At 37.2% G+C, this 25,447-nt stretch overlaps 1 protein-coding gene across 1 annotated transcript in view; it reads right to left on the bottom strand.

The window, feature by feature from the left end:
- DMD (dystrophin) overlaps positions 1–25,447 on the bottom strand; it is a 1,824,373-nt gene that overhangs the window by 1,433,311 nt on the left and 365,615 nt on the right. The window contains exons 22-26 of the mRNA XM_036304100.1: positions 24,534–24,647; positions 21,465–21,620; positions 11,140–11,310; positions 1,951–2,133; positions 156–290 (exon numbers count right to left, since the gene is read on the bottom strand). Coding sequence (XP_036159993.1) covers positions 156–290; positions 1,951–2,133; positions 11,140–11,310; positions 21,465–21,620; positions 24,534–24,647 — 759 coding nt within the window. The remainder of the gene's footprint in view (positions 1–155; positions 291–1,950; positions 2,134–11,139; positions 11,311–21,464; positions 21,621–24,533; positions 24,648–25,447) is intronic.

Raw genomic sequence — 25,447 nt, 5'->3', positions numbered from 1 at the left:
GGGAAAACTAAGGCTTTTTCCAAACCCCAGTGCGGGAGGAGGGATGGCAACTAGACTCTCTGTGCTGTTTTGTTTGATTTTATTTTTTATTCGGTATTTGATATCTTTCAATACTGCATGCAAAGTGTCATCATTTAGATTAATTCACAACTTACATCTAGCACCTTGGAGATTTCCTCACTTCCACCAGGAATATTTTCAGTGGTTTTAAGTTTCAATTCTACTTCATTCAGCCACTTGTTTGCCTTCTCCAAGTAGGACAGTAACTCATGCCAACATGCCCAAACCTCCTAAAAAAGAAATATCCCAGATGAACTATTTTAATAAAAAAAACTTATGAGACTCCAGAACTTCCATTTTTTAAAAAACTTCTAAAAATATAGCATTGTTGTAGATAACTGAAAATGCAACTAGTCATTTTGGTCACTTAATACATCCATAATAACAAATCATTAAGGAAATATTTTATTCCATGAATAAATTCAAGATTTAGTGATTTACTTTTTTTAAATAAAGAAATAACTCATCAACATTATATTAGATTTATATGTGCATTTTATGCAAAGAAATAATAAAGGCCAATTTCTGGATTATGGTTATGTCCATAGCGATAAAAGCAGGAAGATGTACTGGAGGATAAGAATATTAAAATAGTCATTTTTCCATTAGCTTTGAGATTACAAATATTGAGAAAACCTATAAAATACAATAGCACAATTCCCACCATCTGCTACAACACCTCCCCCCAACTTCTATCAAAAATGGCTAGGGAAAAAAATTTTATTTAAGGAGAAATTAAATTCTATCAGTTTCCCCATATTTTCACCTTTACTCCTAGCCCTTGCAAGTGATAGAAGACAGTCCCTCTCTAAGTGATGAAAAGTATTAGTCTAACCTACAAATACATAATTGGTATTTTACATATAGTTTATCACATAAAGTGAAATTAAGTATTTTGCTTTAAAAGATGATAGAAATCTTAAATCTGGGTCATTTCCAGCTCCTGCTGTACTACAGGCTGCCTTCCTTCTGGGCAACAACCTCAACAGGAAAATATAAATATCTCTTTAAATACCCGAGGGTACATTAGAGTTTTGAAGATGCAATTGGTAATGTGTCTTTTTAACTTTGGTGCAGATTGAGCTAATGGACTACCTTGCTGATTTAACCATCAGGAAAGATGGCCTCTTGTGTCCTCAATGCCTTTGAAGGACACAGCTGGAGAAGCTGAATGCACCAGCTTTACAGGTCACCTTGGCAAAATAAAATATACTCCTGAAGCCAGAATTGGAGCTAAAAGCCACTTAGAATAACAGTTAAGCTTAACAGTTTGGAACTTAAAATTACTTTGAAATCACAGAAATGAAATTGACTTTGAAGAGAGTACAAACAAAAAAAGGAAACTTTCATTCCAAATGGTAACTGACGCTGATGTGGGAATGCCCTGCCCCATAGTTTCTGTTAAGCCCATCTCAAATACTCCATGCAATCAGTGTATGCCTTTGGATATGCTGAATGAAATATAAAGGAAAACATTTTAATTGCATAGCTCATCTATGAAACGAAAATGAAAAATTCTCAGGTGGCAGAAACAAAGAGAGAAGTTAAGTGCACAGAGAGGTTGAAAAAGATAATAATAACAACAATGATAATAATGGTAATAATAAGAACACTTAGGATGATAGCTACTCAGATTTACTGAGCACTAGGCTAAGTTCTTTAAACAGAATATCTCATTTAATTTGTTCAACACCCTATGAAATAGGTACTATTTTTATGTTCATTTTACATATAAGTTAAACAACTGGCCAAAGTCCCAAATTATAAGTGCCTAAGTGAAGAATTCAAGCCTAAGTATTTTTATACCAGAGTCCATGTGCTTAATCACTATGCTTCACGTATGACCATAAATTGACACATAAATCAAGAAAATCAGGAAAAGAAACTGACTTCCAAAGTCTTGCACTTTCCGTTCAGCCTAGTGCAGAGCCACTGGTAGTTGGTGGTGAGAGTGTCAAGTTCCTTTTTTAAGGCCTCTTGTGCTACAGGTGGAGCTTGAGCTATGACACTATTCACGGACTCTGTAAGGAGTTTCACTTTGGCTTCTTTTTGCTGGGCCTCTTCTTTAGCTCTCTGAAAAGAATAAAAATAAAGAATGCTCTATTAATAGCAAGATGGGACTTTACTTCCAAAATGCATTCCTATCTATCCTTCCTCACAACACCTCTACTAGAGTGAGATAAACAAAAAGAACCCTAATACTGATTCCAATCATTTCTATACATTTAGGTTTAGTTAAAACTGGGAACTTGAAAGAAAATAATCATAATCAGAATATAATAGATCTTTCATCAGAATACTTTGAAAAGTAATTTATACATGGGTATATATTTGTAGATATCTGTATTTCTCTATCTTTATCTACATGAAACAAATATTTTAATACCAATTTCAAAAATATCTCATGGTCTAGAATTGAAATCACTTATAAGTTATTCAGATGGATGAATAATACTGAAATCAGTATATTATTTAAATAAAAATATAATTAATATAGAAAACTCTTAATTCTATATATAGGACCATATATTGATAACAGAAAGTTCTGTTCAATAACTGAAAACACAAGAGAGAAAGAGAAGGAAAATAGCAGCCACTGACATGAGAGGGCTGGCCTACAACTCACAACTATGCCTTGTTCATCTCCTGTTGAAGATACTATTTCACAGAATATCAGCATCAGACAAGGCTACTTTGTTAGCATTACACATCATGACAACACCACTCCATAATCACATTTGAATATAGACAAGAAGATAAAAATTGTCCAAACAAAAAAATACCAAACACATACCTATCCTGCCTAGTATAAGTTACCTCTGCATCTTTATCAATTATACTTTTCACCTCAATGTAGTCTTCCCACCTTCTAGGAAAAAATTACAAAAATACCTAATGATAGAGTTAGGTATTCCCACTCACTGACAACATACAATCCAAACGAAAGCCTTTTAACTCTCCCTCAAATCATCTAATGCAAACTCAAATCCTACAATAGGTTCTTTCTGATATTCTCTTACTCACACAACGCCATGTTGTGTACACAGGTTCCCAGTGGCATGAATTCTCCCTCATTACCAAAAGTAATAAACCCAACTTGTTCAACTACAGAGGTATCACTGTTGGTCTTTGGCTGAAGGGAGGGTATTTACACTCAATTTCCAATGAGTACATGTTAGAAATACAAATACAGCCCTAACCGGTTTGGCTCAGTGGATAGAGCGTCGGCCTGCGGACTGAGGGGTCCCAGGTTCGATTCCAATCAAGGGCATGTACCTTAGTTGCGGGCACATCCCCAGTGGGGAGTGTCAGGAGGCAGCTGATCGATGTTTCTCTCTCATTGATGTTTCTAACTCTCTATCCCTCTCCCTTCCTCTCTGTAAAAAAACAATAAAATATATTTTAAAAAAAGAAATACAAATACAAACACACATGCACACACACAATTGATCTTTCATTTGGGTTACTCAGAAGGCCAACCTTGAGATGAGCATAAGTAGTTTATGTGTGATGTGAAGGAAATACGGGTAGAGGAATGGGGAATGGAGGCAGGAAAGTGAATGGAAATTACAGGGTATACTTACTAAAACCAGCAATTACTGTTGGTGACTAGAGTTTAATCCTGGTGGGAAGCTCTGGGAAATGCATGCCTCAGGGTTATCCCACTCAGTGGTGAGGACGCTGGGGTATTTATATACCATCATTGGCTGAAGGCTGCTGGGGGAATGTTAACATGAAGCTAGGCACACAGGTGGGAAAAGTAGGAATCAGTGGCCACAGGAAGCCCTCAGGTAAAGAAATGCAGGTTCTGGCAGGTGGAAGCTGGACCTACACGCAGTGCAGTATTAAGAGTAAGGTGATGTGGGCAGGAATTGGACAAGGTCTGGACAAGGTCAGCTATAAAATGCCTCTATATATTTTAACACAATTAGTGTATGCCTTTGAATTTCATCCCATAATACCACAAAAGAATAAAATAATGGCAAATGAAAGTTGTTTTGACTATGAGCCCTCATAGTCAATTTTAATTTAATTGATTTAAAATTTTAATTAAAAATTCTGACTAAATCTGTGTGGGTTGTTTTTTGTTTTGCCATCATTGAGTTTAGGATTTGTTTCTACACAAACCATATTTGGCTTTAGTAATTTGAGCATTACAAATAATTTTCACAACCATTAATCATTTAGTATGTTCTGCTGTATGTGCTATCTTATTGGATCTTTAACAAAAGCTTGCAAGATGTGTTTACTTATTTACACATTACACAACAGAAAACAAAGATTCAGAGAGTTTAAGTTAATCATTCTGGGAGTTTTTCTTTTCTTCATCATAATTTCTGTTAAGCCTGCCGTATACCAATTCCAGCATGTCATAATTTTAAGAGTTTCATCAAAAGGTTGATGAGACTTGGGGACTCAACAGGGTTGAGTCACACATGTAGTCATCTGTTGGAAATGGCTAAAGGCATTTCCCCAAACCTGAATAGGAAACTGATAGTGGCTGCCAGACAGTTAAAGGGCATCTTAATCTACATGTTATTGCCTCCTAATGACCAAACACCTGAACAGCCATAGGCTATTCCCAAAACTGACAATGCTTCTGTACCCTTTGAAACCTTACCCTTTGAAGTGTATTATCTCCACTTTGCCTTAGGACACATTGTGTTAATAAAAGCAAGGGTCTTAGACAAGGAGGGAGTCTTCAGTTCCTTTAGCTGAAGGTCCTCTGACCCCCAATGCCTTTCAAAATTATATCTCATCTCCAGACTCTTTACTAGTCTCTAGATTTCTATGTCATCAGCGCACAGCCCCTTTTCCAGATTCCTGAACCCTTCTTGATGCTGGGACATGAACCCCAGCATAAGCCCATCTCAAATACTCCATGCAATAAAGAAGCATGTTTCAGTAGATCCAATAAATAAAATTACATTTTATACAAGTTACAAACAGCTTATACAACTGCCAAAAATACAGAATGATAATTCTTTCCTTGTTTTTTAGGTTTTCATAAATTGTTTTAAAAATAGGCTTAGAATGCACTGATCGGTTTGGCTCAGTGGATAGAGCCTCGGCCTGGGGACTGAAGGGTCCCAGGTTCGATTCTGGTCAAGGGCATGGACCTTGGTTGCGGGCACATCCCCAGTAGGGGGTGTGCAGGAGGCAGCTAATCGGTGTTTCTCTCTCATCGATGTTTCTGACTCTCTGTCCCTCTCCCTTTCTCTCTGTAAAAAAATCAATAAAATATATTTTTTAAAAATACTTTAAAAAATAGGCTTAGAAGTTGGGAAAAGTTCAGAGATGATAAAACAAAGGTAGATCCTGAAATTAATAAAATAACATTTACTGTAAACTATATTTTTAAAAAATTATAATACAAAAGGAAAGGAGATCATGAGGATTTCTCCACTATAAGGAAAGGTAGACAACAAATGACTGTATAGCTTAGACATAATCCTCATCAGAAATGTGGCTTTTACTCACTTTATATACATGAATCTAACCATCATATGCTCAGATAACTTTCATTGCTGGTATGTCAAATCAGTGGTTCTCAAAGTATGGGTCTTTGGAACCTCTTTGGAACGCACTCCTTAGCATTACTTGGAAAGTTTTTGGAAACTGAAAGGACAGAACAGGACTGATAGCTGTGTCCCTAACCCCTCTTCCAAGAAAAAGCTGCAGAATGTATCAGTTACTCAGCCTGCCCTTATCTCGGCCAATGGGAAAGCGGGGGAAACTAGCCCAAGGCCAAAAGTATGCTAGCCACCCACCCTGTCTTTGTGTAACCAGAACCTAGCTGCACCCAGCCCTTGCATCACTAGCCCCCGACCCTCACTCAACCAACCGGAATTGGCCAAAACAGTGGTCCGAGTCTGCCCCCACCTCCCTGATCCGAAGCCCTATAAATTCTTTGTTCTCTTGGGACTCCAGGCCCTCTCGCATCCTACCGTTGCGCCAGTGGAGGCAGAGGGACCAAGCTCAGCTTGAATAAAGACTCTATGCTTTTGCATCAGCCTCGGCGCTCACTGGTGGATCTTTGGGGGATCTTGAAATCTGGGCATAACATAAATTAAAAATCTCAGGCCCTACCCCAAACTCACTGAATCAGATATCCTGGGGTAGGACCCAGAGGTCTGTGTTTTAAGAAGTCCTCCAGTTGATTCTGATGCTCACTCACTTGTGAGAATCAGTACTCTTGCTTGTCACCCATAAATGATAACAGCAAATGCACTTATATAAGTGATGATAAGCACTGAGACTACAGTTATCATACTGTGTTGTTTTTAAAGAAGAAAAGAGTTAAAACTGAAATTCCAGAGTTTTTTTAAGGGTTTAGTATAGTTTCAGTATCTAGTCATTTTAGACTTCCAAAATAATTTTGAAGTGAGATGTTTCATCTGAAACATTCCTGTAGGCTCTTTTATATTTAATTGAACAGTTCTGTTTACAGGGAAAGAAAGAAATGATGGAAACAGCATTATCTTTTTCAAGTAAAACACAGGAGAGCAAAGTAAAGAAACAGAAGGAAGTGTCTACTTTTTCTCTGATTAAATCAGGGAGAGATATTAAAGTAGGTCAGTCTCTTATGACAATAAAGTTAATTTTGCTCTTTATATGAGCGAGCACAGGTGGTAGCCTGGACAAGGTGCTATCAATACGCTCTAGATACCGAAACAGAACTAAAAGAGGTTACCTTGATTGGCAGGCACAAAACACAAGAAATAGGATCTTCTTGCCAATTGCCTTTGCTCCTATTGCCAGAGGCTGGCTGAGATTTTCTGCTTTTCAATATTCCCCCCAATGCACCCATTTTGTAGCTGGAGTAGTTACTTAAACATGACAACCTATGCAGACTAATTGGTTGGGCCACTCGTTTCTAAGACTGTTTACAAAAATTAAAAATTTGAGACAGTCTGCTCTCCATCACCGGAAAAGAAAAAAATCATCTGACTGGGTTATTAGCCAGATAGGCCAACTGTGCAAGGAGAGAGGGAAAAGAGCCAGAAGAGGGCCAGAGCCAAAGGAAGGAAGCAGGAGAAATAGAGCAGCTGAGTACAAGCTAACTGTTGATTATCTACTTAGGAATCTGAGGGAATGGCTATACAGTATTGGAAGAGATGGTGAGAATAGCCAGGCGGGTATTGAGATGTGAGGGGAAAGGCAACAGGGGTGGTACATGATTCATTGACTAGGCTAGGCTAGGCGAGGGGAGGAAAGAAGAGGGGAGGAGAGGAGAAGAGAGGGTAGGGTAGGGTTGAAAGAGGTGAGGGAGGACAGGAGAGGGGAGGGTAAAAAAGAATGGGATGGATGGGATGGGATGGGATGGGATGGGATGGGATGGCATAGAATAGAATAGAATAGAATAGAATAGAATAGAATAGAATAGAATAGAATAGAATAGAATAGAATAGAATAGAATAGAATAGAATAGAATAGAATAGAATAGAAAGAATAGAATATAGAACAGCACAGCGTAGTGTAGCACAGCACAGCACAGCACAGCACAGCTTGGGCTGGGCTGGGCTGGGCTGGGCTGAATGGGCTGACTGTGTTGAGACAGAATATATTAAATTGCTGGAAGCCAGTTCCAGCATGTCAGCAGGGCTGAATCATCTGGAAATGGCTGAGGGCGTTTCCTCAAACCTGAAAAGGATGCATAAAATGATTGCTTGCTGCCAGGCAGCTAAGGGCATTTCAATCTACATGTTATTGCCTCCTACTGGCCAAACACCTGAACAGCTGTAGGCAGTTTTTCCCCAATCTGACAATGTATTCTGTATACTTAACCTTACCCTTTGGTGTGTATATCTACCTTGCCTTAGGACAAATTGTGTTAATAAATAGCAAGGGGTCCTGAGACAAGGATAACTTAGTTCCTTTAGCTAAGTCTTCTGTGACTCCCCAAATGCCTTTCAAAATTATGTTTCATCTCTGGACTCTTATTTAATTTACATACAGTGCCTTCTCCAGATTCCTGAACCCTTCTAGATGCTGGATCAAGACCACTGGCATTAAATCCTTTTGGTTCTACCATAGATAAAACCTGTGACTATGACTAAATTATTCAGCCGATCTGGGGATTTCAATTTTCTGATCACTGGAGAGAAGTGCAAACTATTTTGGTTCCAATGTACCTTCTAGCTCTCATATCCTATGAAACTATAATTTTTCAGATCGTGACCTTCCCCACAGTAAATTTTAAAGTAATTACCCCTGGCTGCATAGTTCTGTTGTTTAGAGCACTGTCCCCATACACCAAGCCTGTGGGTTTAATTCCCAGTCAGGGCACAACATATAAGAATCAATTAATGAATACATAAATAAGTGGGACAACAAAAATTGATGTTTTTATCTCTTTTCCTCCCTCCCTGTTTCTAAAAAATAATAAAATTTTAAATAAAATAAGTATAATTTTCTTGGCTGAAATCTTCCTGTGCTTTCCCATTTCACTTAGAATGAAAACTAATCAATATCCTACAAAGCTCCTATGTTAACAAATATCTGCCTATCCCCTCAAAAACATTCCTGGTCAATTATCAGAGTTTACTCTATTCAGGGAGGTAGGCCTCTTTCTCTTCCCAATTAGCCTCAGGGTCTTTACAGGAGCTCTTCTCTCTTATGGGAATGTCCTTCCATAAGATTATTTTAAAGTTGGCTTTTTCTTACGATTCATATCTCAGATTAAATATACTTCCTCAGAAATGCCCTACAAGTCAACACTCTAAAATAGCATTCCACTACCCCCAAGTCCCACCTAGAGTCTAACTATTCTTTATTTCACAATTCTTATTCATTTTGGAGGCAAAAATATCATGATCTCAACTAGGTTTGTTATTTCTCCATTCATTGCCTGCCCCCCACCCCGGAATGTTAATTCCAATTTTCTAGGTAGCTCGTATATCTTGCTCACCACTATATTCAATATCTAGAAGGGTGTTTGGCACATAGTAAGTATGTATCAGAAACGGTTAGAGCACTGCTGCTCTGAGTTGCTCTGAGTCCATACACTCTTCTGAATTTCGCTAATGACTACACCAAGCGCAGGGCAAGTTCCTTCTCAAACCCTACCTCCTTCTGCACTAACTGTTATGGTAGAGCCCCTCTGCCAGGGGATGTACCTTCTTGGATGCCGGGGCTTAGAGAAGCCATAAGAAGTTGTGGGTGTATAAGAATGAGTCTTTATTGCAGGAGCCAGTGGCTGTAAGTCATTAGACAAAACAGTTCTTCACAACAGTCCTATACAGGTAGCCACATACCGGCTGATGAATAGATACATCTTTCCCACAAAGCAGCAGCATTAGCTTCTGCGCCTACCACTATTACCTGAGCAGCCACATGCTGCCTCTACCTACCACCTCACATTGTAGCGTGATATCTGAGCTCTCTGCCTTAGCAGCTTCTCCGGCTTCTCTGGCCTCTCCCCTCTCTCCTCTCTTGTGAGCTGTTTGTAGCCTCATATAGTCTCTCTTCTTCCCAGCACACTATCTGGTCAATAACATGTATTATACCACTTAGACAAAGAAGGCCAATTGCCAACAGTGACATCAATCATTTTGGCTAGAAAAGGGTACAGTGTACTGTGAGATCGCTGTGGCCTTGCAACTGTGTATGGCATCTTAGCCTTAAACATTCTGATTAAGATTCCCATGTTCAGAGTGGCCTTGGCCATTCCAGAATACTAACAACAAGGCCTTAACTATCTGGGGTCTCTGGCATGGTTCCCACCATATACAATAAATATTTGTTGGTGAATAAATGAGTAACACATGGTTTTATTCAGTTAGAATGATTTTACAATTTTTAATACTCTAGAAACTATCACTGCTTATCCAAATATAGTTTTACTTATGTCTTAATTTTACTTTCTACATGTGACTAAAGCCACAATACATTTTATATTTATGTATCTGAGATTTCACATGAGTGCTTTCTGCTATTAATTATAAAAAGTATGCACTGAGTCATCATATAAATTATATAATAAAGTACATGTAATTAATTTCTTACTATGCAGCATTAATGATATTAATAATGGTAATACTAATAATTATCTGGTTCTGACATTTATTTTGTGCCAGGCACTGAATTAGGACTTTCATGTTTCACCCTTCTAATAATTCTGAAAAAACACAAACAAACAAAAAAACACTTATTTTGACACCCAGTTCACAAACTGGATTTATGTAGCTCACCCACAGTTACACAGTTGACAAAGAGCCAAAACACATTTAAACCCAAGAATCTGATTCCAGAAGAATTTAGCTCTGTCATGAGGCCTCAAGGCACACACATATCTATCAATATTTCATATAGGCTAAGGTGGTTCGATTGTTTGTTACTGCTAGTACATAAAGATAACTTTCATTATAGTGACAAATCATTGAGTGCCCACTCAGCTAGGCAATTTACTTACATGTAAGTTTCAATACTCAGTTCATACTTTCAAGTTAGGAAATAAGATGATTTAGACATGATAAACTAGAGGATTACACTGACTATTGTGTTGCCCAAGGCCATACTGAAATGCCATTGTGTAGATTCAATGATGTGCTACATATCAGTTTCCTTGGTCCTAAATCAATGTTATTATTTTGTTATCATACTGTTTCAAGAGAAGTACATGTAAGCTCAGTCCTTTTTATCCATATTAAAGGTCATCAATTAAAATATTTAGTACATTCAAGTTCTAAGAAAGCCCTTTAAACCACCAAATTAACACAGCCTACTGACTACATTTTCAACTGTCATTCTATGATACTTCGATATATTCTCAATTTGAATTTGCATCAACTAGAAACAGCTAGTGTGATTAGCTTATTCCATCTCTAAATACTATATAATTTCAAGGGGAAATGTTCTAAATTGTGATAGTCAATATTTATATTTTTATCACAATTTATTAAAATTAATAAAAAGTTTTAAAATTCTACATACTCTAGATCACCCTTAAAGCAAAATTCATTAAAAATCAACCTCTACTATCAAACAATGAAAAGAGCACATTGTAAAAAATCACAATTTCAAGCAATGTTGTATCTTTCTCTCTTTTTTTGCTCTGTTTTATTTGGTTTATTTTACCTTCATTTCCTCAACTGCTTTCTGTAATTCATCGGGGGTTTTATATTCAAAATCTCTCTCTAGGTATTCTTCTTCAGCTTGCGTCATCCATTCATGCATTTCTGACAGATCTTTCTGAAGGCTTACAGTTTTATCCAAGCCTTCCTTTAAGGCTTCCTTTCTGGCATAGACCTTCCAGAAAACAAACCAACAAATAACGCGTGAATATTAAAAGTCATAAAACATTAGCATGATATTATTATTGAGCAGTCTGTAAATAATAAAATGTTTAGATAGAAAAGACGAAAAAGTAAGAAGCTTACATGAATGAGGAAAATAAATCATGGTAATTGGATACACTTAATTTCACATAAATCTTAAAAATAAGATACAGCTATTTACTTGGCATACTTAATAAAATAAACAGATTCCCCTAAGACTATAATTTAGCTGTTGTGTGAGGCAATGCTTCTCTACAAACAGAGATTACAGAAAAACATATTTTTTCATAATGTTTCCATTGGAAACGCAAATTTACTGGCATACATAAAAGTAATAATTCTTTGCTTTCTCTGATACTGATTTACAATTTCAAATATCATAGGAACTTAACATCCCTATACCTCTCACAAATCAGAAAGAAAAAAAAACAGAAAATTGGTAGTACATAGACATGTGATTTAATGAAATAAAAGTAAAATGTGGCCATATATGTGAAAGGATGCTCAGTAATATTTATAGTTAAATGATTGCAAATGAAAAAGAATTAATGTATTTTCACATTTAGAGTGGCATAAAAATAATAACAAAAATGTTCAGTTTGTCCAAGGGTATGGGGAAGCAAAGGTTTTCATACCTGTTGAGGGAAATATCCAACACAATACAACCTTTTAGACAGTAAATTGGCAAATATATTAAAATTGTTAAGTTTCGTATATCCGAGTCTACTCTTCCACTTTAAAGAATCTATATAATAAAGAGGGGATATGCTAATTTGTCCATTATGGTGTCCCAGTCACGACCAGTCTGTGGGCAGGGCCAGGGGCGGGAACTTCTGCTCCCAGTGCTAAGGTCACGCTGCCTGCTTGAGTCCCTGCTCAGCACTGGTATGAAGCTGCGGGGAGGGGGGACCTTGATGGGGGACCTCAGGCCATGCTCCTCGCCTGGCGGGGCTTGACAGGGGACCTAAGGCCACGCCCTCTACCCAGGCTCCTAGCCAGGAGACCTCAGGCTGTGACCATCCACCCAGCACTGGGCTAGGAGACCTCAGGCCATGCCCCCTGCCCAGCGGGTCTTGAAGGGGGACCTCAGGCTGTGCCCTTTGCCCAGTGGGGTTTGACGGGGACCTCAGGCCGCACCCCCCACCCAACAGGGCTTGACAGGAACCTCAGGCCACACCCCTTGCCTGGTGGGGCTTGACAGGGGACCTCAGGCCACACCCCTGCAACAGCACCTGGCCGGGGGACCTGAGGCTTCACCCCTACCTGGTGCCAGGCTGGGGGACCTGAGGCTGTGCCCCCCCGCCAGGAGGGGCTTGACAGGGGTGGGGCCGCCTGGGTCTAGGTCTCACCCAATTGGGGTGGAGCCAGCTGGGTCTGGGTCTCCTGCATTTTTGAAGCGCATGAGGGTGGTGGGTGGGGACTTGACTCTAGGTCCCACAGTGCACCCAGACTCTGATAGGAGGGAAATTTTATATACATTTTGCTAATTTTCTTTCATCTCTGACACTTCTATTATAGAGAAAGGGCAAACAGCAATATTAAAATATTTCTTCTCATTAATTCTCTTTTAATGTGCATGAATTTCATGCACCGGGCCACTAGTTACTTATATAAAACAAAGTGTACAAAGTTGCAAATACACTGTTAAAGTCAGTTTTTTTAAAATATATTTTATTGATTTTTTACAGAGAGGAAGGGAGAGGGATAGAGAGAAACATCGATGAGAGAGAAACATCGATCAGCTGCCTCCTTCATACCCCCTACTGGGTATGTGCCCACAACCAAGGTACATGACCTTGACCAGAATCGAACCTGGGACCCTTCAGTCCACAGACCGACACTCTATCCACTGAGCCAAACTGGTTAGGGCTTAAAATCAGTTTTGACAACAGCACCATATTGAAAAGAAACCTAAATGTGCTTTCAAGGAGGATTAGTTCAATACAGTATGAGACACACACACACACACACACACAATGGAATACCATGTAACACCAATATATCTATACTGAAGTGATAGTTGTTCAGTATGTAATTTTAAGTTTAAAAAACAGGTTGCAAAACAGTATTGTGGTAATAGACTTATACTTTGTAAAGCTTTATATGTTTCTGAAATACTAACATTTTACAATATAATTTATTACTTATTAACCTAAAAACTTAAAACATCTAAAGTAAAATCATGCCTGCTAATGGTGTGTTACAACATATCCTTAACAAGTGAAAACCTCGATTTAGTATTAGAATGGTTATAGATAGTGCTTCTCTTTCACCTTAAAAAAGTAATTCTCATCAAATGATGTTATTCTTCTCTCTGGTATTAGAGCTCTAAGTAACAGAATTGTAAAGTCTTAACATGTAACTCGTAGTTTTAGTATAGTATAATGGTATTTTGTCATATACTAAATATGTGCAAAACCGTCATCATATTCATTTCCCTATACTTTACAATCATCTTAAGCCTACATTAGGTAAATCATAACTATTTTAATTTAGTCTCCTAGGTAAATGTAGTTAGTACCTTATCTATTGAAATATAAATCTGTTTCACTCTGACACAGCTAAAACATTATGTCTAAAATTATACTAATTAAAGTATAAAATTATTTTGCATAGTCAATAACCTTATAATAAGCCTAAGTAAACATGCTGTTAAATTTATACTTAGATGCTCTGCTATAATCTTTTGAGGTAGTTGGCAAAGCAACAATAATACCAGAGTGACTGACTAATGGAACTTTGCCAAGGACTTGTAGTAAAAATAAGTATTGCATGCTATGAAACTAAACCAGAAGAAAAGTTCAGGAATGATTTTTTTAAGGAAAGAAAGGTAGGAAATTATGCTGAGTGACAGCACAAGTGTATTGGAAAGAACATCAGCTTTGGAATCAGGATACCTGGATTCAATAATTAGCAAACTAAGTGAATCTGGACATATTAATTAATTTCTCTTTATTTTAGCTTTGTAACTAACCTAACAGTTGGACCATATGATTTTCAGGTTGTTGTTTTTTTGTGTTTTTTTTTTTTTTCAAAATTTAACATTCCACAACACTACAACTGATCAGAGAGGATGATGTCTTTTTTGTGGTTTCGTATTTGAGGACTGCTGTGAAAAATTTTGAGTTAAAATGACAGCTCAGCTTTTTAATATGTGATGCCAACATTCTAGCCTTAAATTTCCCAATTTACCCCAGTTTCAGCAGATTAGATTGCCTCAATCTTGTGGAGAAAATAATAGAAAGTTCTTCATGTTTCCTGTTCTAGAATTTGTAAATCTAACATTCTGCACAGCCTCTTCTGCACTCCCCTCACTCAACCACAGCTTTATTGAGACATAACTGACATAACGTTGTGCAAGTTTAAAGTAGACAATGTGATAATTTAATACACACATATACATTGTGAAATGATTACCACAATAGGATTAGTTAATCCCTCTATCACCCTCAAATAATTACCATTTTCCTTTTTTAAAATATATTTTATTGATTTTTTTACAGAGGAAGGGAGAGGGATAGAGAGTTAGAAACATCAATGAGAGAGAAACATCAATTCAGCTGCCTCCTGCACGCCCCCTACTGGGGATGCACCCGCAACCAAGGTACATGCCCTTGACCAGAATCAAACCTGGGACTCTTCAGTCCTCAGGCCAACGCTCTATCCACTGAGCCAAACCGGTTAGGGCCCATTTTCCTTTTTTTGTGGTCAAATATTTAAGATCTATTTTCTTAGCAATTGTCAATTACAGGCTAGGGCAAATATAATTTTACAATAATTAATAAATAATACAAGAATAAGCTCTGTGTTTCACATACAACTATAAGCCTACATTTGTCCCACCCTGTAAATAATATTGTCAACTACAGTCAAGCTGAAAATTAGATATTGATAATTTATTCATTGTATAACTGAAAGTTTGTACCATTTGACTAACATCTCTCCATTTCCCCCACCTCTCAAGCGCCAACAAACTCTGTTCTCTTTCTGAGTTTGGCTTTTTCAAATTCCACTTATAAGTGAGATTATACAGTATGAGTTTTTTTTATCTGTCTGACTTATTTAACTTAGCATAACACCCTCAAAGCCCATCCAGGTTGTTGCAAAATGTAGGATCTCCTTCTTTCTCATGGCTGAATAATACTCCGTGTGTGCATGTGTGTGTGGGTGTGTGGGTGTGTCCTCATCTTTATCCATTTATCTACTGCACACTTAGGTTGTTTACATACATTGGCTATTGAGAATCACGATGCAATGAATATGGTTTGCAAAGAATTTCTTCCATTGTGTATGATGAATTTCAACTTTGTCAACTGTTATCTTTTGATGTGCAGAAGCTTTTTAATTGGATGTAGTTTTATTATTTATCTATTTTCTTTTTGCTTGTGTTTTGGTGTCATATCCAAAAAACCGTTCCCAAGACCAATGTCAAAGACTTTTTTTCTAACTTTTATTCTAAGAGTTTTATGGTTTCTGGTCTTATGTTTAAGATGGACAGCCCTCGGGAAATGAGGGCAAACTGTGGCTGGCAGGAGGCTGTGACCCCGTCCTCAGTGATGTCCCCAACAGAAGGACCAGGGAGCGTTCATTCTGACACTTCCAACTGATTTCACCCCTCAGGGCCACGGGGTGGGGGCTCATGAGGTGACTCTTGATGAGAGGACAAAGGCATCCAGAGAACAAGCCCCAGACACAGGAGAAGCACAAGATGGAGAAGGGCAAATGGGGTTGCCCTACCCTAGCTGACTCAGTGCTGGGGTTGCTGACTACATGGCAAGGAGAAGGGGGTCCCGTAAGAGGAATGTGGCATCTCACTCCCCTTGTCTCCCTTCTTTTCAATCTTTTTTCCCCATTTCTTACACAGAAACACACCCAGAACCCTAACTTTCAGATCCTCTCTCTCTCTCTCTCTCTCTCTCTCTCTCTCTCTCTCTCTCTCAGACACATACACAACTATTCTGTTTCTCTCTCTCATAGATACATACACAACTATTGTTTCTCTATAGACACATATACATTCTCTCTCTCTGACACATATATGACTATTCTGTTTCTCTCTCTCTCTCTCTCTCTCTCTCTCTCTCTCTCTCTCTCTCTCTCTCTCTCTCATTTCACCCATTCTCTCTCCCCCCCCACCCCTTAACTGCTTTAGGATCTGTGAAGATGCCAGCCTTGCCCTACCTACCAGAGATGCCAAAAATGAGGACACAACTTCTGGACTCCCGGATTGGAGACGGTGCAGGTCGGGCTGAGGGACCACCACCCCCCCGCCCCCGCACAAATTTTATGCACCAGGCCTCTAGTAGTTTTATAATATAGGTTGAAATCAGAAATATAATACCTCTCACTTTGTTCTTCTTTCTCAGGTTTCATTTGGTTATTTGGGGTCTTTTGGTCATGCATGAAAACTTTAGAATTTTTTTTCCTATTTCTATGAAACATTTAATTGGAATATAGATAAGGATTGCATTGAATCTAAAGATGACTTTGGATATATGAACATTTTAACAATATCAAAATTTTCTGATCCATGAGCACAGGATATTTTCCATTTATGTGTCTCTTCAATTCCTTTCATCAGTCTTCTAGTTTTCAGGGAACACATCTTTCACTTTCTTGGTTAAACTTATTACTCCTTCATTGTTTTTATACTCTTATAAATAGGATCATTTTCTTTATTTCTTTTTCAGATATTTTGTTGTTAGCATATAAAATCACAACTTATTTCTGTATGGTCTGTGCATAGATTTTTTATCCTGAAACTTTGCTGAATTTGTGTATTTTAACAGTTGTTTGGCACTCTAGGATTTTCTATATATAACGTCATATCAGCTGCAAACATATTTTTGCTTTTTATTATGGTTTTCATTTGTTGTATTCTTCAGATCTATTTTTTTGTTTACATAAGTCTATTACTTTGTTATACTTCTCATTTTGTTCATATATTCTTTTCCTAATTTCATTGAATAGTCTTTGTTTTCTTGTAGCTCAATGAGCTTCCTTAAAACAACAATGTTGAAATCTTTGTCAGGTAAATCACAGGTCTCCATGTCTTTGAGGTGAGGCACTGGAAAATTATGATTCTTTCATGTAGTCATGATTCCTTGATTTACCATTTCTCGAAGTCTTGAATTGTCATCCCATTTGAAATAGCAGTCACTTCTTCCAGTCTTTAATAAGTGCCTTTAGGAGAGAAATACTTTCAGCTCTGCAAGGGTTTCTGAAGCTTTCCAAGACCTACTATAGATATGACTATTCCACATTTCTTATCCCTCTTGCGGTCAAATTCTTAAACTTGTATGTCTTCTCTTAATCCTGCAAAGCACCAGGCCAGGTAGTGACAGCTCCCATTCCTCTTACCCTCTCCAATACATCCAGTCTTGATTTTTGTTGTTCTAACAATATAGTGGTGCTTCTCTATTAGACTTCTGGACTTCCACAAAGCCTCTTTCATCCATGGGTGATTGTCTAAGACAGTGTTCTCCAGGGGTTCTTGAAGCATGTTTGAGTGTGAAGTTGGTTCACAGGCCACTGTAGGATATATACCTGGCACTGAAGTCTATATGCCTATTACTTGATTCATAGGTGAGTGAGACTCCTCCAAATTCCCTTGGCATATGGAGCTATATTCCACAGCTCCCACAAACGTAAAAGGAGACAGGGAGATCTCAAGGGTTTTGACTTGGATAAATGGAAGGATATAGTTGTTATTTCTTGTACTAGAGAGATTATTAGGACAGCAGGTTGGGCAATGTGTCAGAAATTAGGGGGTGGGTGTTAGATTTCATATGTCTATTTTTCATCCATGTGGAGGTGTTAAGTTGGCAGATGGTTATTCAGATCTGGAATTTAGGGAAATTGCCAGATTATAACAAAAACTGTGGAAAGAACAACTTTCAGATAACATTTCAAGCCTTGAGGCTGATCAGTTTATCTAGGGAAGGAGTGATGACAAGGAAGAAAAGAAGGCCAAAGACTGAACCCTGGAATGCTTCAAAGTTTAGAGGTCAAGGCAGAGGAACCACCTAAGGCTATTGAGAGGGGTCACATAAATTGAAGGCAGACTAAGAGTGAGTGATGATATGAAAGCCAATTGAATAAAGACTAAACACTGGATTCAGTGATGTAAATTCATTGGTGACCCTGACAAAAATTGTTTCAGCGGAGTTGCAAGGATAAAAGCTTCATTATGGAACATTCAAGAGAGAATGGGAGGTGTGGAATGAAGAGAAAATGGTTCTGTAAAGAGAAAGAAATAGAGAGAGGTGTATGTAGGAAACATGATGCAAAGGGAGGATCATTTTTAATGATGGGAGATATTACAGCATATGTTTCTTGTCATGGAAATGGTCCAGTAGAAGGAAGAATTATATTGCTGAGGTAGAATGTAGGGGGCTGTAAAAGAGTTTGGTGTAATGCTCCTAGTCTTTGCTAGTGTTATTTCCTACCTAGACAATTGCAATTGTCTAGGAAGAATTCCTACATTCTTCCACTTCTGCCCCTTTCAGTCTATTCTTCACGTAACAGCAAATTTTTAAACAATCGCTTGAGACGGTACCACATCTATGACTAAAACCTAATCGTTTCCCAATGTACCTAACAAACATACTGAATTCTCATTGTCCCTTATAAGATAATTCATGATTCTTATTTCCCACCTATTTTCTCTTGGCTCACACTACTCCTCTTACAGTAGTTGTCCTTGAGCTTCCCAAATCTGCTCACCCCTCTTCTGTCTCAGGAGTTTGATCCCTTTCATTCATTCTCCATCCAGAATTTCCCTAGTCCACGCATCAAAGTATCAGGCTGTTCTCACTAACTAGGCATCAGCTTTAATTCCATCTTTCCAGGAACTTTACTGGCTACCCAATAAAAGGTAGGCTCCCTGCTTCTATTAATCTCATTCATAGCATTCTGATTGCTTACATCAGAGCATTGCTCAACAATAAAATTATGTGATATTGTGCTGATTCATTTACTTTCCATCTTCTCTACTAAACTATACCCTCCATAAAGATAGATACTGTTTCTTTTATTCCCTACTTATAGCTGATAAAAAATGTTTAATTATATGTTTCAATAAATAAATATTCTAATAAGTAATAAAGAAAAAGTAAAAATGTTTCCCTAAATAATATATTTACATTTATATGATTTCTTTAATAAATACATAATGTAATAATATAAAGGTATGCATAAAATTCCTTCCCCCTTCTTTCTTTTGAGTCTGGTTCATTAATTTGTAGGTTATTTTAATAATGATTATCTTTAATCTAAAAGTAGCTAGAATATTAATATATATACATATATGTATGTATATATAACTATATATATATATCTTTTTGAATTTAAAATAATCTCAACTATTTTATTCCTGCAAAATCAGATCATGGGATCTCAAAGTGTGTTTAAGGATGTCACGCATTTGGACAATTGTGTCCCTAATTATTTGTGTTTTTTTCAGACTCTGGCATCTAAAAACAAATGAGCTACCATTAACCCATGAAAGAACACCATACCCTCATGTTGTGTTTAGCCATTTCTATATACCATACATTTACATTTTGTTTCCATTCCCCTTTCTGAGCCCCTAAATAGGTCCCAACACCCAGGCTTGGCTTTCCTCCTTTTACAGCATTGTCTTCCTTCTCTTCTGAACTGCATGGATCCTTCCTTTCAACATGTAGGTCACTTGGCGATAAAGTTAGAACATGGGTAGTATAGTACAGAGAGAACAGAGACATAAAATACATGATGGGCAAAAGTAGGTTTACAGTTATTTATATGGAAAAAGACATGCAGGTTATGATTATTATAATAGCTTTATTAACTCTGTTTCACATACTCACATCTATAAACCTACTTTTGCCCATGACTTTATTCTAGGAGAGCATGGCTTGGATCTATGGAGTTTTTTATGCAACAGGCTGATATGTTTACAATACTTGTCTTGAACAACATATTCTTGGTACATATAAAATGTATTATAGACATGAGGTCTTAATCAAGAACACTTTAATAATATCGAAATGTTTTAAGAAGTACAGTACTCTAACATTTGACTTCATACATTTTTGCTCTTGTTTACTCCCTTGATCTAAATAAATTGGTTTGTTCTTGGTATTAATCCATTAAAACATTAAACAAACAAATACCTTTCATACTGACCTTCCAGGAAAACACTAATGACATCATCTATTATCAAAGTAATATTTTTTCTCAACATCCCTTCTCAAACTGTCTTACTCCAGGAAAAGACTGCAAGCTCACTGACCCAGGGCTATCTCATCTCTGAGTTAATAGAACTGTTGAGCATTTGTCAGTGATGGTATTAGCTGGGTGACTTGCCTTGACTTTTACTTTTCTAAATTCTCTTCTTTTTCAAATTTAGTTTCTGCCTTTTGGCATGATTTCTTTTCAACTCTGAAAAGTTACTTAAGAATAATGAATTACTAACTGACTCTAAAACACATAAAATGAAACCTCTGATTAATTTCAAAAAAAGGTTGGGTGTTGAAAAGTAATCACTGCCTTAGGCAAAATGTTATCTTATGAACAGGAATTATTGGATATATGTGACTTGTGTATATATTTACTTTTCTATAATTTAATTTAAAATATCTATTAAACACTCTGCTGTATAAATATGAGGAACTTAGAAGTGAGTGCAGAGTTATTTTGTGTTTTTTCCACTGAGCTTTTCCAAACTATTTCCCAATCTTAGGTCATTTATTGAAATAAAAGAAGTCAAACTTGTCCATCTTAACAATCACAAGTAACAATTATTACTCATTTTATTTTTGGACTCAGCATACAAGTGTAAAGTGTCATCTTTTTAACCCAATTACTATTATAAAGTCATATACTGGAGAAAACATTCAATCAAAATAATACCTAATGTGACAGTTATATTTAAGAAGGTCATTCATCATTAAGGTTAATACTAAGTATTTAAAATATCTAATATGTAAATATTAGATATGCTAGACAAAGACTAGTTTGAATTAACCATACTTTAAAGCATTAACATAGAGACTACACTTTTACAAAGGGCAGCAATAATGGGAGACATTAAGAAATCTTAATTAAATAAGGGCAATCCACAGTGAAAGAGTCTTTACATACCTGTTGGCAAATGTGATCCCACTGAGCATTAAGATCTCTGAGTTCTATTTCAAGTCTGGAAGCAAATTGTGGCTCTGCTTCATTCTTTATTTTCTGTCCACCTTCATTGACACTGGTTAGACTGGGCTGAATTGTCTGAATATCATTGACTAAAAGCTGAGGAAATAATTCAAAAATTACCTCAACATATTAGAAATAAAACATACATAGGAAACATGTAATTAAGAATCATGACATTATCCATGAAATTTATCCTTTGAAATCTGAAATAAATGTAAACATGCACAAGGTTGAGATATATTATGTCTTGCAAAAAATGTTCACAGGTTCTTATGGTATGAATGAAGTGGGGAATTACATGTATTACTACTTAAATTAGATATAAAAGGAAATAAATTTAATATTTATTGCTTTAAAATGTGTGAAAATCATGGACTTTACACCTTATGGTTTTTTTAAAAGAATTTTGTTTTTCAAACACAGGATATTATAGCAATTCAGTATAGCATGATGTATGACAAGGTTTTGTGTCACATGAATTCCATTTTTATCTTCAATTTGCAAAGAAAAATATATAAAGAGCTGGATTATTTTCTTCCCACTGCATGATAATGGTATAATGAATACTGTTTCAGAAATCCAAGAGGAGGGAAGACTCCCAAGCTCATTTTATGAGGCAAGCACTATCCTAATTCCAAAACCAGATAAAGATATTACAAAGAAAGAAAATTATAGGTCAACATCCCCGATGAACAGAATGCTAAAATCCTCAACAAAATATTAGCAAACCCAATCCAGCAATATATTAAAAAGATCATATACCATGATTATGATCAAGTGGGATTTATTCTAAGGATATGAGGTTGGTACAATATCCCCAAATTAATAAAAAAATGAAGAATAAAAATCACATGATCAAATCAACAGATGCAGAAAAAGCATTTGATAAAATCCAATACCCATTTATGATTTTAAAAAACTCTCATCAAAGTGGGAATAAAAGGAACAGACCTAAACATATTAAAGACCGTATATGATAAACCCACAGCCAATATCATACTCAATGGGCAAAAACTAAAAACATTACCCTTAAGATCAGGAACAAGACAAGGATGTCCGCTTTCACCATTCTTATTCAACACTAGAGGCTCAGTGCACTAAATGCATGCACAGGTGGTGTCCCTCTGCCTGGCTGACGATCAGAGCAAGTGGCTGGGGAGGGACATCAGGAGGGCTCCAGGGCATGTCCGGCCCCATCTTGCCCAGTTTAGATTGGCCGGACCCCACCAGCAAGCTAACCTACCGGTCTGATCATCTACTCCCTGGTGGTCAGTGCATGTCATAGCGAACAGTCTGTTGACTGCTCGGTCGGACACTTAGCATATTAGTCTTTTATGTATATAGATAATATTGGAGGTTCTAGCCACAGCCATCAGACAAGAGGAAATAAAAGGCATCCAAATTGGAAAGAAGAAAAACTCTCATTATTTTCAGATGACATGGTGCTGTATATAGAGAACCCTAAAGATTCCACCAAAAAACTACTAGAACTGGTAAGTGAATTTAGTAAAGTAGCAGGATACAATATAAATATCCAGAAATCAGTTGCATTTTTATACCAGTAATGAACTATCAGAAATAGAAACTAAGAAAACAATCCCATTTACAATTACATAAAAAATAAAATACCTAGAAATTAATTTAACCAAGGAGGTAAAAAACATGTATTAGGGAAATTATAAGACACTGAAGAAAAAAACTGAAGAAGGTACAAGTAAGTGGAAGCACATACCGTGTTCATGGATAGGCAGAATTAACATCATTGAAATGTCCGTACTACTCAAAACAATCTACAGATTCGATGCAGTTTTAATCAAGATATCAATGGCCTATTTCACAGAACTAGAAAAAATATTCCAAAAATTTATATGGAACCACAAAAGATCCCAAATAGCCACAGCAATGTTGAGAAAGAAGAACAAAGTTGGAGGAATCACACTAACTGATCTCAAACTATACTATAAGGCCATAGTAACCAAAACAGCCTGGTACTGACATGAAAAGACATATAGATCAATGGAACAGAAAAAATGTATTGTCTAATAGCATAGTACAGTTAAGTACATATGGAAAAAGCTATATATGACTAATAATCTGTAATAAGATATAAATAATGGCTCAAAGGATTATTTACCTTTAAATTAAACTGAATTTTATCCTATATAATAAAAGGCCAGTGACCATAACGGCGTAACGACCAGAACAACTGATCGACCAGTCACTGAGGTGCACTGAACACCTCTCGGTCCCTCCCCACATCCTGCAGGCTTTGATCACTGATGTCCAACAGGGAACCATGAAGGAATTGGGGTGGGTAGCGGTGGGGCAGTACTAGGGACTGGCAAGTGGGCAGAAGGCAGACTTCTTGGTCCCTCCCCCTGGCCCACAGTCTCTGATCTCTGGATGGCGAATGGGGAACCACGGGGAACTGGGGTGGGTGGTGGCGGGGCTGGACTGGGGACTGGCAAGCAGGCGGAAGGCAAACCTCTTAGTCTCTCTCCCCAGCCCGCAGGCTCCGATCTAGGAACCATGGGGAACCTGGGTGGGTGACAGTGGGGCGGGACTGGGGACTGGTGAGCAGGTGGAAGATGGCCCTGATCGCAGGCTAGGCCTAGGGACCCTACTCACACACGATTTTGTACGCTGGGCCTCTAGTATTAAAATAATCTTGTAAAATTTGGGTTGAGTAAAAGGTCATGTTTTTTCTGTTTCTCAGTGATTTAACAGTCTCAATCTTGGCACTACTGTCATTTTAGATTGGATAGTTCTTTGTTGTGGAGGTGGTTCTGAACATTGCAGGATGTTTAGAAGCATCCCTGGCCTCCACCAGCTATTTGCCAGTAGCATCTACCCCACTCCAAGTTGTAACAAAGGAAATGTCTCTAGACATCGATAAATATTCTCCAGGAGGGGCAAAATCACCCCTGGTTGAGAACCACGGCTGTAACAACAACAAAAATATTTGCATGTAAACATCTCTACACGAAGAATGTCATGTGCAAATCTTACCCTGCATTGTTTCAGCTGTTTTTTAAGAATTTCTGAATCCCCAAGGGCAGGCCATTCTTCTTTCAGGAAAACATCAACTTCAGCCATCCATTTCTTCAAAGTTTGTATGTGATTCTGCAATCAGAGACCCATTTTTAGATATTATTGGGGTGCTGATTTCTCTCAACTCAATTCATTACAGTGATATATCTGAACACAAGCCAAGGAACAATCCCCATGTTTGAAGGATGTCTCTAAGTAGCTCTTCAGGAAAAGAATACTTTTACTCATACTGCATTTTTATGATCTACTGTATGAGCACTATTGTATCAAGTCTGCAATTGTTAGAAATAAAAAATTGATGTAACTCTCAAGAACATTAAATCATATCCCCCTCTAGAGAAATTTTAAGTTTCAAAACAACTCATGATAATACTAACAATGTGTCCTTCCAGTACATAAAATAAACTATGAACAATAAACTCAATGGAATGGTGTCTTTATAGCCTCCCTAAACCTGAACTTCCACAAATTGTTTTTTTGTAGTTGACAGTTTAAATAGTTCCTCCACTTGGGAACTTTCAGACCAAGATTTTGTCATCTTTAAAAAGAAAACTTTTGCTTCTAAATTCTTATTTGCCTTATCAGGTTGAAGTAAAAATTGGGCAAAATGACTTTTTTTGTAAATTATTAAAAGCCACTACTCTCCTTTATTCTTTCACATATTGCCTTCCCCCACTGCCCTCCCCACACACACTGCTTTTTTGGACTCCTTTTCAAATGTATGATTTCCAAACATTTTTATTTCTATACAGTTCAACTGTGCTGTCCAGATGTGCTGGTTTCTCCTTTCTTAATTAAATTTTGATTGAAAATATGTACTTTACTGAAAGTTACACCTTCAATATGATTAATAATAATGAATTTTAAACGCA

Source organism: Myotis myotis, unplaced genomic scaffold, assembly GCF_014108235.1.
Source record: "Myotis myotis isolate mMyoMyo1 unplaced genomic scaffold, mMyoMyo1.p scaffold_m19_p_4, whole genome shotgun sequence".
NCBI classification, from domain to species: Eukaryota; Metazoa; Chordata; class Mammalia; order Chiroptera; family Vespertilionidae; genus Myotis; species Myotis myotis.
The sequence above is the reverse complement of the archived record's forward strand: the minus strand, read 5'-3'. Positions and strand labels throughout refer to the sequence as shown.